The sequence below is a fragment of the Cryptomeria japonica genome, chromosome 4 (genome assembly GCF_030272615.1).
Source record: "Cryptomeria japonica chromosome 4, Sugi_1.0, whole genome shotgun sequence".
Taxonomy (NCBI): Eukaryota; Viridiplantae; Streptophyta; class Pinopsida; order Cupressales; family Cupressaceae; genus Cryptomeria; species Cryptomeria japonica.
The window spans coordinates 490283571-490301511 of NC_081408.1; the positions used below are offsets into that span (position 1 = coordinate 490283571).

The 17941-nt window shown below is 36.6% G+C and overlaps 1 protein-coding gene across 4 annotated transcripts in view; it reads right to left on the reverse strand.

Annotated features, from left to right (window-relative positions):
* LOC131060388 (inositol transporter 1) overlaps positions 1 to 17941 on the reverse strand; it is a 132942-nt gene that overhangs the window by 64668 nt on the left and 50333 nt on the right. For 3 of the 4 annotated variants that reach the window (XM_057993596.2, XM_057993597.2, XM_057993595.2), the window contains one exon: positions 5541 to 5774. In XM_057993596.2, the coding sequence (XP_057849579.1) occupies positions 5541 to 5679 (139 nt within the window). In that variant the 5' untranslated portion in view covers positions 5680 to 5774. The remainder of the gene's footprint in view (positions 1 to 5540; positions 5775 to 17941) is intronic. The other variant, XM_057993598.2, reaches the window with a different exon arrangement.

Consider the following 17941-nt stretch of genomic DNA (forward strand, 5'->3'; position numbering starts at 1 on the left):
TTTGTGTTTTATACTTGTAAATTGGATTCTCAAGCAATATAAAGAAGACATTTGAGTTTTAGACTTTGTGTTGAGGCTTTGTTCATATATCCATTGTGTTCTTATGTCACAGTGATATATTTTTCTACATATACTTGAGATTCTAGTGAGGTTGTTGGAAAGAGCTTTAATCTAATTTCTTGTAGACTTTGTGCTGCAACTATTCAAGATTAAATTAGCATAGTTAAGTGTTTATAATAGAGAAAAGTTACAAGACTTTGTGCTTGTAATTGTTCCTATTCATAATAGTTTGGGAATGCATCATATTAACAAACTTTGAGTTGTTATATGTTGTACGTTGTTATCATACTAATCATTTTGGAAGGTAGATAGTCATAGGACAGTACAAAAGTGAAGACTTTGAGCTTTGCTTCTACAGTCCCATCTAGGGGAAGTGACGGAAGACTTTGCGCTTTCATGGAAACTTCGTTTCCTTTTCTATAAGCATCTTTGTAGTTGTTGGAATTCCTTAAGTTTTTGTATTTGTTACTCTAGTTGCAGTTTGTTTTCTGAAAAGAGAAAAGAATATCATCTTTTCTGAAAAAAAAGAGAAAAGGATGTTGCCCCACCCAAGTTAGATTAGTGTTTATATGTTATACTTAATTTGTAATAGTAGGAAAGGGGGAGCCTTCCCTTAGAATTAGGAGAGTTTTTTAATTCACACGTTGTCGCTGGAACCACAATTTTGAACGCCTTCCCAAGTGTAAAAAATTTTCAACCAACACATTCATTGGTCTATAGACATCAGCATGAACCAGCTGTAGTACCTTGGAGACTCACCATGAGTCACCATCCTTGAATGGTGTCCAGTGCTGCTTCCTAGCCTGACAAGCTCTGCAAACTCGTTGATTTTGAGTCTGAATCTCAAGTAAGCCATGAACTAAATTTTCCCGAACAAGCTAAGCAAGCTACTGAATGTTCAAGTGGCCAAATTGTTGATGCCAGAGACTATTGATAGAAGATGATTTAGCTACAAAGGCATGCTCCAGAGAATCACCCGTATCCACAAGTCTGTATAGACCATGATCCTCAATTCCAATAGCCACAGTAGTGTGAGTCGCATGATCAACAATCGAACACTTGTGTGAACTAAATACCACATCAAGCTAAGGAGAGTGCAGCATAATCTGGCTCACAGAGAGAAGGTTTAGTTCCATGCCAAAAACGTAGCATACATTGAGGAATATGAGATTCCTCCCACCAGACTGCATTTGAACATTGCCCTTGCCAACAACAATATATTCTTCACCTCCTCAAAAATGATTGAATTAATGAAAGGTGAGAAGTCTGTGAACCAATCACGCGGATGAGTGAAGGGTCGAGATGCACCGGAGTCTATGTACCAAGCAAAAGACTTCACATGATTTGCAAGTCTTTTCACCATAAAAGCATAAAAGGCATATTCTTTCTGCTCCGAATGCTCTACGACATTGGCCTTAGGCTGAGACCCTCCCTGCTTCCGGTGTTCGGAAGCCAAATGATTCTGACAATCCTTTATCAAGTGACCATACTTGTGACAATAGTTACACTGAACTTTCTTCTTCTTCGAGCTATCCTGAGACTGACTGGGGCCTTTTTGCTGAGAGGACTGAGATTGGCCTTTATCCTTGTGAAAGGATTCAGCTGCGAACGCTTGTTCTGTGGAGGACGAAGTGGCACTGCTACCGAACTGTTATTTCCAACGATCCTATTGCAGAATTTGGTGCACAACTCTAGAAACTTCAAGTCAACATTAGTTGAATTAATGTTGAGCGTTTGTATAAAGTCCTCATAGGATTTAGGTAGACTCTTTAGGGTGATAACTACCATATCCTCTTCCTCCATTTTCCAACCAACTACTTCCAACTGATCTCGAATATCCTTAATCTTCGTCAGATGCTCCTATAAGGACATACGCTCATCCATCATGATAGAAAATAGTTGGTTATACAAAAAGAATGCACGACTCTTATCTGATGTCTCATGAAGATCCTTCAAAATAGTCTAGATCTTTGCAGCTCTCTTATCAGATGGCACTTAAGGCAACTAATCATTAGTAACCGAAAGTTTGATAAGCATGACCACTTCTCGGTTGTGCTCATCAAACTTATCCTGATCTTGTCCACCTACAGTAGGACGAGTCTCTCTACCAAGAACGAGATCATCTAGGCAACGGTATTCAAAGATCGCCATCATCCGTTGCTTCCATACATGTAATTTCTATCATTAAATTGTTGACTGCCTTCCAACATTATGTTGGTCAAAGACGCCATCTAGCATGCTTTCTGATGCACGAAAAATGAGAGGAATAGAAGAGGCGAGAATCTGATCAAAAAACTGAGTGCATGAAACCCAAGGCGTGGATCCCAATGCACAAAAAATTGAGGTAAATACAAGGACAAAATCCAAGGCAGAGAATGGCTGGCGTAGATCCCAAGGTACATATTTTGATAGACCCAGAAAATTCTAATGAAATCCCAGAAAAATATGGGAAAAACCCACAAAGAATCTGGTCTTAAAAAAATTTTGGCTGAAAAAATTTTCTACAAAACCCTAGCCATAGAAAATAACAAGTCGAAAGACTGATTTGTAGATTAAAAAAAATGTTGTAGAAGGTTGCAAGAAGATAGAGGTCGCCCAGATTCCGTCACGAAAACGCAAACTGCAAGCCACAATATTCAGAAATCGCATGAAAAAACACAGGCCCGTCACAGAAGAAAACACCACCATTGCCATCGCACGCAAAAAAATGTCTCACAAATGAGGCCGTCGCGAAATAAAAATAGGAGATCGCGAAAAATCGTGGGCAAAAAACGCGACTTCATCTGCAAAGAAGAAAAAAAAAACGGTGTCGTCGCAGAAGAATCCTGACACCCAGAAAATCTACAGAAATCCGACACAAGAGAGTCACGCGTGCAACAGAGAAAAAGCCTTTTGAAACTCATCCACAAATCCGCAATAAAAAAAAAACAAAGGCGCCCAAAAAATTAGCAGCAAAAAAAAATTTTCAAAAAAAGAAAAAAGTTCCTCTACTAATTTTTTTAGAAAAGTATTATGTATTTTCCCACTTCGATACCATGTTTTGGTAAAATATTGAATGAATTAAAATGAAATAATCAAACGATCATTTAAAGAATACAAAGACAATGTTTCTTAAATGAAACAAACGTCGAAAATAGAAACAAGCTAATTACATTAAATTACATTATTGACCATTAATATGAAATAATAAAGATATCATTCTAATACTAAACCCTTTCCTTTTGCATTTTATTTTAAAATCTTTGTTAGAAATAGATCAAGCACTCACCTTGCAAGATCTTCAGTCGTTTGAAACCATTGGCAAATCTACTTCCAATCATGATAAGTTTAAGTCTTTAAAACAATTGTGTAAGTCCCTTTGTGCAAACAGCAAAATCCCATTCGCCATTGAGTTACCCACATGTCAAGAACTAATATTAGAAACCTTGGAGTCTTCTTAGTTGATCAGATATTTAGCATCTGAGGTGATTTTGTTCAAGAGGGTAAAATACTTTGGTATTTTATTCTATGTTAGAGGTGCCTAAAAAACACATCAATGGGAGGGAACAAGCATGCATTGTGCACTACTGCTGTGTACTGCTCTTGTTTAAAAAAAATTGTTGGTCACATTTTTGTGTGTTCTGCTCAAGTCAGATTTTGGGCATTACATGACTGAACTGTAAAAAAATTAAACAATCTCCACCAAATGTAGCCAACCCTGTTCTGAAATGTTACCATAAGACACAATCACATACTTGTTTCCTTTATCTTATAAAAGACAGCCCTGGAAAAAAGATTGGTTTGGCAGCAAAACTGTAAGACAATTAGTTCACTAACAGAAGTAATAACACAATTTCAAGTTCCACTGAAATTACTTTCTTAGAACATCAAGGCTTCATACAAAGACCCAAAGATCCAACTAAGATCCATACCAAGAGAAAACATCAGAAGCATAATAACGAAACGTACATGGAGAAAAGCAAGGAACATAGAACTTATCCTGGCCTGCATACCCATACACAATTCTAACATATACAAAAAGATGTCATAAACAAATGAAAAAGGATAACTAAAATTATTTAGCAGGACACTTCCGGATACCTGTGAACTTGATCAAGAGAAGTCAAATAGATGCATTAATTATTTCATTATTGTCTGGATTTCATGAAATTCTGATAGGCATTACCCTAACAGGAACAATGTCAAGTGGTGCCTAAGCTTAGCCTCGGAATATTCTTTAGAAAGAAATGCAACTTTTGAAACTTAACAGAATGCAATGAAGAAGCCATAGTTGTGCACCATATTTAGAATAATAAGAAATAGCAAGACAGATATCTCAACTCAAAAAGTTAGTTTGAAATTTAGCTCTAACATTTGAATTCATAAAGGAAACAATGCAAAGTCCTCCATTAAAAAGTAACATTTACCTTGGTCCATCAAAATAAGCGAGTGCCCACTGGACAAGCTCACTATGGCAAACCATACTCTACTGATGTAACCCAAACCAAGTTTAAGCATATTAAATCAGGATGTGAACTGCTCATAACCCAATTTCTACAATGCTTATCCAATTCAAGTCAGATTACTTGGGAACTCAACATCGCCAGGGAATGTTGTACACAGGAAATAGCAACTGAATTTAAATTGAGAGGATGGTAAAAACTGAATAGATGAAAGACTAAATTTAACAACGGCTACAGATAAAAGAATGTGAAGCACTGTATTTCCGATTTGACTCAATTTAGTTGGAAATGGCATCGACAAGAAAGGTACGCCTGGGACTAAAACTATGTTCCTAGCTTCTTTCTAATATAGTAAATAACTTAACTGACTAGTAGCTGAGTTCTAAACAGGAAGATGGCAATCTTTAAACACCCCAAAAAGTGAAATTTACTTAACAAAAGGTAAATAAATGTGCATGAGTCTCCAGGACAGTCTAATCATGGCAATAGTATGGTAACGAGACTGAAATTAGACAAGTGTATCTAACATAAGAAACACAATATGAACTAGCCATAAAACAATTCATAAAGAACACATAATATTTTATTCGCTCATAAAATAGTAATCTATCCTGCTTGCCTTCCAAGTGAATGAATAACTTAACTAATAGATAAATTCAAATTAATAAGATAGTAATCATTGAACAGTCAAAAGAGAAGACTAAATGATAGACAGCGGTAAATGAATGAGCCAAGAGACTGAACTGAACAAAAGAAAAGTTAAAACAATTGCCAGATGTAAAGGAGTGATTTAAATTTTAAGGAGGTAAAAATTGAGAAAGCAGAACTCACTAGTGGAGGCAAGATAATAGCCAGAGGTAAAGGAACAATTTCAGGAAACAAAAGCCAAAGGACTGAATTTAATAATAGCAGAGGTAAAGAAATGAGTGAGAAAAACGTAAGTACGTGTAATGAACCACAATCTTTCTGTATTCATCCAAACCCTGATAATCACAATAAATCTAAAAAGGTTTCTGCTGAAGCATATGCAATGCATACCTGTGTCATATCCAAAAAGTAAGCCACCAATACCAGCAACAAAAGTCAAACCAATTATGTATCGATTTCCAAAGAATGATGTCTTTTGCTGCTGTGAGAGATTTGATCCTGATGTTCCTGGCAAATATCCTATCGTCATTTTTGAGAAATAACCAAGTGAGTTCAACCTTAGCAAACAAAAATGCTCTGTATTAGACAGACATAATTCTTCCTGCAGACTGGAATCTTGAAAATCTGCAAACGAAAAGAAACCTTCAGGAACTTTTTATAAAAATCTTGATAAAGGCGGACCTTAACACTCATAACTACAGCTCAGTAATAATGCCTTGCGGTTTTGCTATATTTAATCTCAATAAAGCATAATTTAAAAAGAAAAAATATAAATGATTTCAATTGCAAAGAAATCAGAAAAACAGGGTGGATAAACCTTGTTTTGGAGCTTGCTGCAGTTAAATTTAATTTCACATTTTGAACACAAAATGAATATAATTCATCTGCAAACAACTAAGGAAAAGAGAAATAAAACATTGCTTTAAATAATAATCGCTGCTTTAGCATCAGAAATAATATTTCAATGCTCAACTTCAATGAAATTCCCGAGCATGAACCATTTCAAAGCCCTAATAACATAAAATCAAAAAATATCACTCTAAGGTCTTCTACATCCACAAATTAAAATGTATAAGATAAAAAGAAATCCAAGCAGAGGTAGCCAGTGCAACAAGTAATATACCATGGAAAGCACCAATTTTCTACAAATTTCACCATGTGTAGACAGTAGAATGATCCTATGAATTAATATTGCAAAGCATAATTATTTTTTTTTAAAAGGCACCACAGAAAGTGTTAAATCCCAGTGTAGAAATTTGGCACAGATGCACAATAATCAGCATTAACTGAACAGACATTATCCAAACAACCATTTGAATGGCCTCCGAATGCACTTTATTCAAAACCAAAAATGTAAAGAAGAAACAAATAATCACAAAATAATAAGAAAGAGAAAATACCTCTGACAAGAAATAGACACCAAATGATACTCAAACACAAATATAATGCTGCTCTAAATACAAGCACTTGAAATGCCTTGTAAAAGTGCAAAATTTTACTCACAAATGAGAGTAGAAAAGTAGAAATTCTGTCATAAGAAAGCAAAAATGTGATGGAGATGCTTGAAATTAGCAGCAAAATCTCTGACTAAACAAATTACAACTTCACACTGGTTTTAATGCTCTCTAAAAGCACAAAACATTATTAGAAATAAAAAATTACAAAAACAAACAATAAAAAAGAAATTATGCCCACACACACACGGGGAGAAACAGTTCTTGTAGGAAAAAGTCACTAGCAGTCAACCTCAAGAACCTAAAATATTTTGCAAACTTGTTTGTCTTCAAATCTATAAAAAAATTTGAAAAATGAAAATTTAAGGATAACTCAAAAGATCCAACAAATAAGAACCCAAAAATGCTAAACAGCCTTTGACAAATGCTATAAATGACACTGAATAACCGTCCAATTTTACTTGCCCACCCCTAGAATGATTTTGGAAATCGAACATTGACAAGGCTGTAATGTCCCCATTTCCGACCCTTCCTGAACAGCAGCTATTTTCTAGGGATTGGCCTATCAACAAGGTCCCATAGGCCAATGAGGTGGATAGGGAACCCATCCAGGGGTTGGAAATTCAAACAGGACATCTTCTGACTGCACTTCAGGAGTTGTCTAATGTTTCCAGGGGTTAGAGACAATCTCCTAAATTTTAGGAGTGTCTCCTATATTTTAGGAGGGGGCCTAATTTTGTGGAGAAGATTGGTAGAAGGATCTGTGAACCGTTCTGGATGTTTGGAGACAGTATCATAAATTTTAGGGAGATCCCTATTTTTAAGGGAGGGACTGTTAGTTCACCTGGAGCTTGGGGGAGCATAGCAGGAGACACTGGGAGCATCCTCAGTTGTTCGGGTACTATCTCCTAAATTTTAGGAAGGTTCCTATTTTTCAGGTGCAGACCGGTAGTCACCAGTGGACCCACCAGGATGTCGGGAGAATTGTCAAGGAGCTAGTAGAGTGAATTTCAATGATAAGAGGCAGTTCCTTGGTAATTGAGGAGCCCTAATTTTTAGGAGAGATTGCAGTTGGAGCACTATGCCCAGTCATCATCCTTGGTACCAATGGCACCATCAGGTTTCAGTTTGGGGGTGATTGGGTGTGATTTCAGGGAATAAATCTGAATATTTGAATAATCATAAAAAAGCATTTGATTTAATAAAGTTAATTTATATTATTTTACTAAAGTAACTAATAAGGGGACCACCATGGGTCATGATGCCTAGGGAGGCTCAAATAAGTTGTTTAAAAAACAACTTAATAAAAATAGAAGGGGACTTTGAGAAAGTTCAATCAGCAAGGAGGGAAAATAAAGTGAGTTTTGGAGGGAGAAATAAAGTGAGTCTTTGGAGGGAGAATAAAAGTAACTTTTGAGGGTTCATTTCAGTCATTCTTTGCCATTGGTTTTGGAGAGCAGCAGCCGTGTGGACAAGAAATTCTCAGATCTATTGTGGAGGACGAAATCCCTTCATAATTTGGTGGCCTACAAAGGTGAAAGATCCTCCAAGGATCAGAATTATTCAGTTTTTGCACGCATTCAGCATCAAGGTGTTCATTTGCAAGCATCACAGGGTTTCTATTTGAGATGGTGTTGCAGATTTGAAGGTATTATTGCAGATCGGGGTCTCCTTTCAGCACATATCAGCATTACTTTAATTTCCCCAGCTGCCCGTACCATCTAATGATCATTTCCAGCCAAACCCTAGCTGGAAACAAGGGCTTTTAGGCCTCTTTGTGGCGGAACAGACCTGGTAATCAAACTGTAAATAGGATCAGTCTCAATGGAGGTGTTCGATGGTGTTTCCACAAGCCATTGGTGATTTATTTGCTGACCCAGATTTTGTATCAGACCTATATTTGCTGTTAGGAGTATGTAGCCAGCCCTCTTATCAAATAAATATCAAAAAATTGTTATGGCTTGTAATTGTATTTGTCCCTTTCATTTCCAGCAATCATATTTCTTTATTGCATTTGTTTCCAATTTGCAAACAATCCAAAAATTTTATAAAAAAAAATCAGAAAAAACTCCGAAAATCACAAAAAAATCAAAGCAAAAAAATAGACCTTCGAAAAGAAAAAAAAAATTCAAATTCGCATCAACCAGCCGGGAGTGGTATACTACAATGGTATCAAAGCATGGATATTCCTACCATCCTGTGCTTTCAACAGAAATTCAAAATATAATAATGGGTTCATATGAACAAAGGTTGAGGGAAGAAATTCTTAGCATGTTTGAGGAATATGATACACTTCCTCAACCTATTAGGGAAGAATTACCTTTCAATAGTTTCATGAACCACCATCCGAGATTATGCTACAAGACTAAGTTTGTGAAGGAGTATCAAATGATAACTTTTGATCTATTTGCTCGTGAAGAGGGTAGAAAAACTACAAGTGAGGGATTGTTGATGATGATTCCTATGACATGCATGTACCTACCTATTGACGTGGCTAGAATCGTATTGCTACAACTCTCTCCGATCAACGCAAAATGGAATGTTGAGTATCCTATCCTCTCTTGAAATAAGGAAATCCCTAATGCTATTTGGTTTGATCACGTGGGCGTGACCTCAATGTTTTGGTTGTCGGGGCTTGACTGCAGGATAGCTCAAAGTTTGATGTGTTTTGTTGGAAACACAAAGGGGACTGATGTTTGTGGATGGATTTGGCTCGAAAGGTCTCAGACATGATTTCCCCTAGGCTCTACGAATTGATTCATCTGATTCTGCAGTATATTTGATGCTGCCATGGATACTTTACTTTCAAATTTTTTTAAAAAAAAGGAAAAAAAGAGGTAAAAAGGGGAAGGAGGATGCTAACTATAACACATTCAAGCTGATAGACAGAAACCTTGCAATAATCAAATTTTATTTCGCCAGCAATTCACACAACTAGATAAAATTGATGCAATCTCCAAAGGGGAAACAGATTTTCATGTTATTTAAGATAAACGCTGAATTTAAGACATTCATACACTCCATGTTAATAACCGAACTAAGCATACTAGTGAGTTCAGACTAACCATGCAAAGGAACTGGCAATCAGCCAATCCTTAATGGTATGAAATAAGATTTCTATCAGATATCAACTTGCACATATTATTTTGTAAAACAAAATGCATAACATAAATTCAAAGAGTGAAAAAATAGACCATGCACTCACATGAAACAATAACAGCTTTAATCTCCATTAAGTCTGAATGTATTTCTGCAGAGCTTCTGCAGCAATCCAAGATTTCTTACTAAAAAAATAAGGGAGAAACCATCCCTTATATAGACTTTCAAAAATAGATGAATGGACAAGATTTAATCTTACAAGTGGCCCAGATTCATCCTATAAAACATGGCTGCCTATACCCATTAATAGATAACAAAATATCATCACCAACCATCAACTAACTAATAACTACCAACTACCAAACATAAAGCTGCTCCAAAAAGTACACTTGCACGGAGCTCAAAAATTTACAATGACTTTGGTAGTTGGAAAGAAACTTTATGCTGAAAAACTGCATTTAGATTTTTTTTAAAGAAACAGATATTTTCAAGAAAGCACTTTTTCTTTCCCCGCGGTAGACTCTTTGTCCAAAAATTCAACCTCCTCTTGCAAGTAATCCTTCCAGATATCTCGCTCTACTGCACATTCTGCCCGAACTTAATCCTAAAATCTTATGCACAGTTGGAACAGTTACTTGCTGGGAGGTATAGGAGGATGGCGTATATTGTACTGCATACCCTCTCGGTGGCAATCCACATATTTCAGCTCACTACTCCAGACCGGCCGACGAGCTTCAAAACCCAATATGTCTGCATGCAGCTCACTGGCAAATTCCAGGTCCTCTGTGGAGTACGTGGTTTTATCAATTCTCAATCTATCCTCCCACCGTGGTCGTACCTCATTATCTTTCATGCTCTTCCAACCAGGGACCATCGATCTGAGGATCTTTTCACCAAGATCCTTCATGTTTGACAAAACTTCATCGCACTCATCCTGCTCTTTATTTATGGTGTCCTTCATATCATTTTTCATGCTGGCAGTCCAGTACCACTGCTTGAAAGTGTTGATGTCGTAGGGATCTAGGATAGTATGCAATGTGGGAATCTGAGTGTGGGTCCAGAAAAGAGCCCTCACGAGGGGCTAAACTATACCAACCATCTCATGGACCTTGAAACATTTTTTCTTTAATTCAAACATCTTGACTCGAATGGTCTCTCGGTCATGGGCCATTTTCCGCACATCCATAATGATTTTCTCTCCTTTTCTTTAAACGTCCTGGATCCATTTTCTAACGGCCTTGGCGGTGTCACGCACTCCCTCAAACTCAGTTGTAATCCTTTGTGCCAATGCCAATGGAGGAACGTGGAACTCAACGGTATGTTTCAGCGGTCTTAACAGGTGGTCTATGTATCCTTCAACCTGCTCAGCACGAGCTCAGTACATATCTCTATCAACAGTCATTTCATCTAGTTGTCTGAGCATATTCTGTACGGAATCCTTGAATTCTTCCCTCTCCTTTTCTTTGGTTGCTCGCCCTATTGGAATAGACGTGATGCTATAGTCAGCCAATGGAATGGAGGAGATGTATGAGATCAACAACGCAAATCTAGCTCTCACACTGAAACAACAACTTAACCACATCGAGATGACGAAAGGAGAATCCATCATGTCTTACTTCATGAGGATTACTGAATTGAGAGATCAACTCTCTACCATTGGACACACTATCAATGGCATAGAAGTAACCATGTTGGCTCTTAATGGTCTTCCTTCATCATGGGAGTCATTTATTCAAGGGATAAGCGCAAGATCAAAACTCCCTAAGTTTGATCGATTGAAGGCAGACTGCATTCAAGAAGAGTCAAGATTGGCTATAACAGGTATTGGTCAAAGCTCCACAAATGAAGATATTCATGTTCTTGCCACACACTCCTCAAAGAAGAAGGGTACGAAAGGACACTCCAAAAGAAAGAAAGATGAGGAATCAAATGGTGCTCCTACACACAAAAGAAGGAAGGACATTTCAAGAATCCAATGCTTTAGATGTGACAAATATGGTCACTACACAATGAAATGTCCAACCAGGACTATGCCTCAAGCCTCCATTGCGGATGTTGGTGAGACTATTCCACAAAAGGATTCAGATGGATTCATATTCTGATTTGAAAGAGATAAGTTTTTTTTTTGTTGAATAATGTTCATGAATTTAATATGTAGTTTTTTTGTTAATTCATGCAATTACATTATGCGTGTTATTTGTGAAACAACTTTGCCAGTAGATGTTCGCTTACAACAAGCTGCATTTGGATATCTTGTGTTTTAAATTTCTTCAATTTACTATGAGAAATTTGTCCCTTACAATTAGGACGTCTTTAGAATCACAGTCTGTTGCTTTTCAGGCTATAGAGTTTTGAAGTTCTATTTGTGATGAAGAGATTAAAATTCAAGAGGAATATGCAGAGGACTTTAGTGGAGATTATGAGATTTTGCATTTCCATTTTTATAAAACAAACATCTACCTGCAGAGGTGCAACAGTTCACTTGTGAAAGCCATAGAGGCACTTGTGCTGGTAACGATAGCATCTAGGGTTACAAAGCCAAGATTGAGACAAGAGGGCTTTCTCAGTGAGAGGGAGCATACTGAAAGGGGATTTTGTTCTAAATCTCAAGATGATCATATTCCTGCCTAGGGCTTGATCTTATGATAGTAGATCCATGGTGGTTTTGGATCTAGAACTTCCAACTGTATGAGAATCATACCAGATGATGAGAGTTTCCTAAAGCAAGATATCTTCCATGATTGGGACCATGTGAGCAGGGGATGCTTTCGTGACAGAGGGAGCGGCTAAGAGGATGTGCTTCTATTGATATCTGAGGATCTTGGTTATATTGGTTCAAAGGGAGTGGACAACGTCAAGATGGTTTCTCTAGTGATCAATCAAAGGACTATGATTCATGAGATGGAGACCCATTCATGTAGGCTAGAAGGCCTTTATGCTGACTTCTAGGTCATGATATTCCTGGATAGATGAATACTTGGTGAGATTGGAATACACCAAGAGTGATGCAGACTCCAACCTTGTATTTCATGAAAGGTCAAAGCATGTGGAGATCAAGTATCACTATGTTAGAGACATGGTGGAAAAGTATGCTATTCACTAATGTATTCTTCTTTCAAAAGATGTTTTAAAGTGTAAACTCTTGTGATTGCATTTCTCTTTGAGAGAGACTTACAGTGAAAGCCCTTATCTACACCCTCTGATATGGTTCATGGTGGATGTCATGTGTGTGATGCCATGACAAACATCATGTGAGAGAGTTCGTGATGATTTTCTTGTACTTGTGTGTTTACCCTCTATATGAGCCATGGTGAATATAATTGTGAGGTGACGATCTCACAATGATGAACACTTGTACATCTCACCATTATTGTGAGGTGACGATCTCACAATAATAGTTGATATCACATGAGGTGATATCTATGAATAAATCATAATGGTGGATGTCACATGAGGTGATATCTATGGATATGCCATAATGGTTGATATCACGTGAGGTGATATCTATGAATAAACCATAATGGTGGATGTCACATGAGGTGATATCTATGGATATGCCATAATGGTGGATGTCACATGAGGTGATATCTATGGACAAATCATAATGGTGGATATCACATGAAGTGATATCTATGGATATGCCATAATGATTGATATCTCATGATGTGATATCTGTGGATATGTCATGATGGTTGATATCTCTAAAGTAAATATCAGTTGATATAACATAATGGTGGATATCATGAGACGTGATATCCATGGATAAGCCATGATGGATGATATTACATAAAGAGATATTCATGGTGGATATTATGTGACGTAATATCCGTGGACATGCCATGAATTAATATCCTTAAAATGTCATAATGGTGGATATCATGAGACGTGATATTTGTGGACAAGCCATAATGGTGGAAATTACATTATGTGGTTATGGTGGATATCATGTGGCGTGATATCCGTGGATATGCCATAACCTCTGATATCACCATGAGGTGATATCTTTCTCTCACCCAATAAATGGAGCTATTGTGTTTACTATAAGGTGTTATAACCTATTGAAGGATAGAAGGAATTCCTCCCTTGCTAAGAGGGAGTGTTGACATTATGTAGCAACGGTCGGATGACTCTAATCGTTCAAATGTCTAATTGGCCTAACAAGCTTAGACATTTGTACGATTATTCCTTATTCCTATCCTTACTGCAAATTAGCATTTTGATCACAGATTAGAATATTGTATGATAATCGATTTAATCATTGTGATGACAATCAGATTCTACATATAATCGATCATATGTATAATCAGTAATAATTTTATATTACTGATTATACATATCGTCGAGTGTATTATATACCGATCTATGTATATCCAATGATTAAATATTGTCATCGTAATCTATTATCGGCTTCACTAATTACTAATGGATTGTTTATACTATGTTTATTAATCGGTTTAGTTTACCGATTGTGTTTGCATGTAATCCCGATTATACAATCGTTTTTGACTGTTTGTTATACGTTGGTGATTATTGGTTAGCATGCCTCCACATAGGAGTCACGACTCTATGTGGAACCATGTCGGTTCCACATAGAGTCGTGACTCTATGTTAATCGCTATGCTTATAAATCATTGACTATCACATTAAGTCGAGGATACATATACAGCGAACAAACAAATCATAGTACACAGTTGACATAAAGGAGTCGATACTGATATATATCTATGCAAAGTCAATATCATTCAATATGTATAGTGAAGCGATCTGCATTTCATAAGTCTGTGATACTGTTGGGTGATTGACAGTATTTGACTAATATAATCGAACTGTGGATAGTCGATATATAGTGTAAACAACATTATAGTATATATATATATATATACTGCTGAGTATAATTCAACATTACATTGCAATCTGAAAATTGTCAAAGACATCTGTGATCCATTCTATATATATTCTGCAAACTGAAATATATAGGAAGTTATAGTGTTAGAATTAAACTTAAGTGACCATAAAATTTTGAAAATTACCATATATATAAATCTGATCCAACTTTAACAGATGGATGATTTGGAAAGTTTGGGTTCATGCATTCTTTGTTAGAGATTGGTACAGTGTTGAGATTTCATCTTCTCCTACCATTGGATATATTAGTTGCATCATTGCTAGTGATATTCTCAGTAGGATGGATGTTATTCTAATTTATATCAGCAGCATAGGGTGGAGTGGTATATTATCCTACACACATATGGTAGATATTTCTTCTATCCTTAAGATAGCATACCAATGTAAGCAGAGCATTAATGATGTTCCTATGATGAGATGCATTTATCTCCTCGCCTCCAACATGGGTGACGCAATGATTTTGGATTCCGGCATCAACGTATTCAATGCACTATTTCTTTGGGGTCGGGAGGAGTTGCTACTTAAATCAGGACATGGTGTTATTAGAGTGGCACAACATCTGTGCAGTGCTGTCATAACCCCTCTTTGGACATTGGATTATTGTGATTAAATAAATACGATAATTAAAACATTTATTAACATTTAATAATATTGGAAAATCGTCTCATTTATGAGACTTCACGATTTTCCTCTAAAGTGAGAGGGTTGTCATAACCCCACATCCTGATGATGTAATTAATAATAGATTTTGTGATTCTTCATCATAATAATAAATTATCATTTATTATGTAATTAAAAATTTAATAATATTTATTACATCACCAAAACAAAGTATTTATTAATCAATTGATAACAATAAGTATTTATTAATTAAAAATTAATAAATGCGTAAATGATTTATAAATCAAAAATCGGATTAATTATTTAGTATGGTAAGATAGCTAGTACTTGATAGACTAAAGAAAAGGTAGAACATCCTAGGTTGGATTCATGTTAAGATAGTTTTGTCTATTAATCTATTTAGTTAAGTTATAAATATATTGGAAATCGATTAATTACGGTTAAAACTGTCCTGAACCAAGTAGGGGAATAATTTGGAAATGAGAAGTGCAGATCTGATTTAAATGATAAGTGCAGATCTGATTATGAGAGGTTGTGTCCCTTTCAAAGGGCAGAAATAATGAAGAGTTGCACTCTTTCAAAGGGTGCTGCTAATGGTGAAAGGGTGTATCTCTTGCCAAAGGGTATACATGATGAAGAGGTGTGACCTCTCCCTCACATTGAGAGATGTAAAGGAAAGGAATCAAAAGCATCTAGTAAGATCACCATTGATCAGATTAGATCAGAATTGTTATCAAGTTACAGGTAGTAACATTTGTGTTCTTGGTGGTATGCATGGGGATGTGCTTAATAAATATGCTTAAGATATGAAGCCCAATAATGTTCTTATGCAGAATTAATAGTAATGCTAATATGGACTGCAATATGTATGACAGTCATACTTAATTTCATATATATATTCATAATACATAAGAAATATATATACTTATAGTCTAAATCATGTTATTACTTTCCATATTTAAGAAGATGGGATTGAGATGTTCCAAAGAGGGGCAGTCTAAATCCAAGCAATAGGTTAAGTCTCAAGATAGGGTGGGGATCAGCGACCCATAAGCCTTGAGGGTAGCGACCCATAAGCCTTGAGGGTATAGACCCAAGATAGGTAAGAGCTTGGATCCGTAAACTTTGAGGGAACCTATTGTAGTTGGTCTCTAAGCGCTTTGGTAACATATGTAAACCCTTCTCCCTTAAAACTGAAGTAGTAGCAAGGTTTGATATCTATATTAAGAACTATGAATAATGAAATTAATCAGCTAATGAGGAAAATAGACAAGCACTTGTTAATAACTTATGGAAGAAAATCTATCAATTTTAGTATATTTAAATAGATCAGGTAGGGGACATTACAAGTGCTTTCTTCCTGAGGATGATTTGGGACCCTGAGATCATTCTTGGTTTCAATTGGGTTTAGGCAGTTGATTTCAGGATTTGCATTGGCTTTGCTTGTGGGCAAGCAATTTTGGGGAGGGCAAACTGTAATGTCCCCATTTCTGACCCTTCCTAAACATCAACTATTTTCTAGGGATTGGCCTATTAGCAAGGTCCCGCAGGACACTGACTGCACTTCAGAAGTTGTCTGATATTTCCAAGGGTTAGAGACAATCTCCAAAATTTTAGTAATGGCTCCTATTTTTTAGGAGGTGGCCTAATTTGGTGGAGATTGGTAGAAGTCTCTGTGAACCGTTATGGATGTTTGGAGACAATTTCCTAAATTTTAGGGAGATTCCTATTTCGGGAGGAATTGTTAATTCACCCGGAGCTTGGGGGAGCATAGCAAGAGACACTAGGAGCATCCTCAGTTATTCGGGTACTGTATCCTAAACTTTAGGAAGGTTCCTATTTTTTAGGAGCAGACCGGTAGTCACCAATGGATCCACCAGGATGTCGGGAGAATTGTCAGGGAGCCAGTGGAGTGAACTTTAGTGACTAGGGGCGGTTCCTTAGTATTTGAGGAGGATCGCTAATTTTTAGGAGAGACTAGCAGTTGAAGTACTATGCCCAGTCATCATTCTAGGTTCCAGTGGCACCATCAAGTTTCAGTTTGGGGGTGGTTGGGTGTGATTTCAGGGAATAAATCTGAATATTTGAATAATAATAAAGTATTGATTTAATAAAGTTACTTTATATTATTTTAATAAAGTAACTAATAAGGGGACCACCATGGGTTATGTGCCTAGGGAGGTTCAAATAAGTTGTTTTAAAAACAACTTAATAAAAATAAAAGGCGACTTTGAGAAAGTTCGATCAGCAAGGAGGGAAACATTAAGTGAGTCTTTAGAGGGAGAATACAAGTAACTTTTGAGAGTTCATTTCAGTCATTCTTTGGCATTGGTTTTGGAGAGCAGCAGCAGTGTGGAGAAGAAATTCTTAGATCTATTGTGGAGGACGAAATCCCTTCATAATTTGGTGACCTACATGTTGTGACCTTTTTCACACATCGCCCCATTGCAAATGGGGACCCTCTCTTTTCCTGCTTTCTAGGGTTTTTGTTAAGTGTCCTATAACCTTTTGTTGCAGTTTCACCAAGCCTTGTCCAGTTCAGAGCATTTCAGGCCTGACGATTGAAAGTTAGTTTTTGCAAGTTATGTGATTCCAAAATGCGAACACCACCAAAGTGCTTAGAGAGGCCAAAGGACGAAGATCGCAATTGATTTGGACGAATTTGGACAACTTTCTATTTTTAGAAAGTTTGCTTTTTTTTGTTTTTTCCTA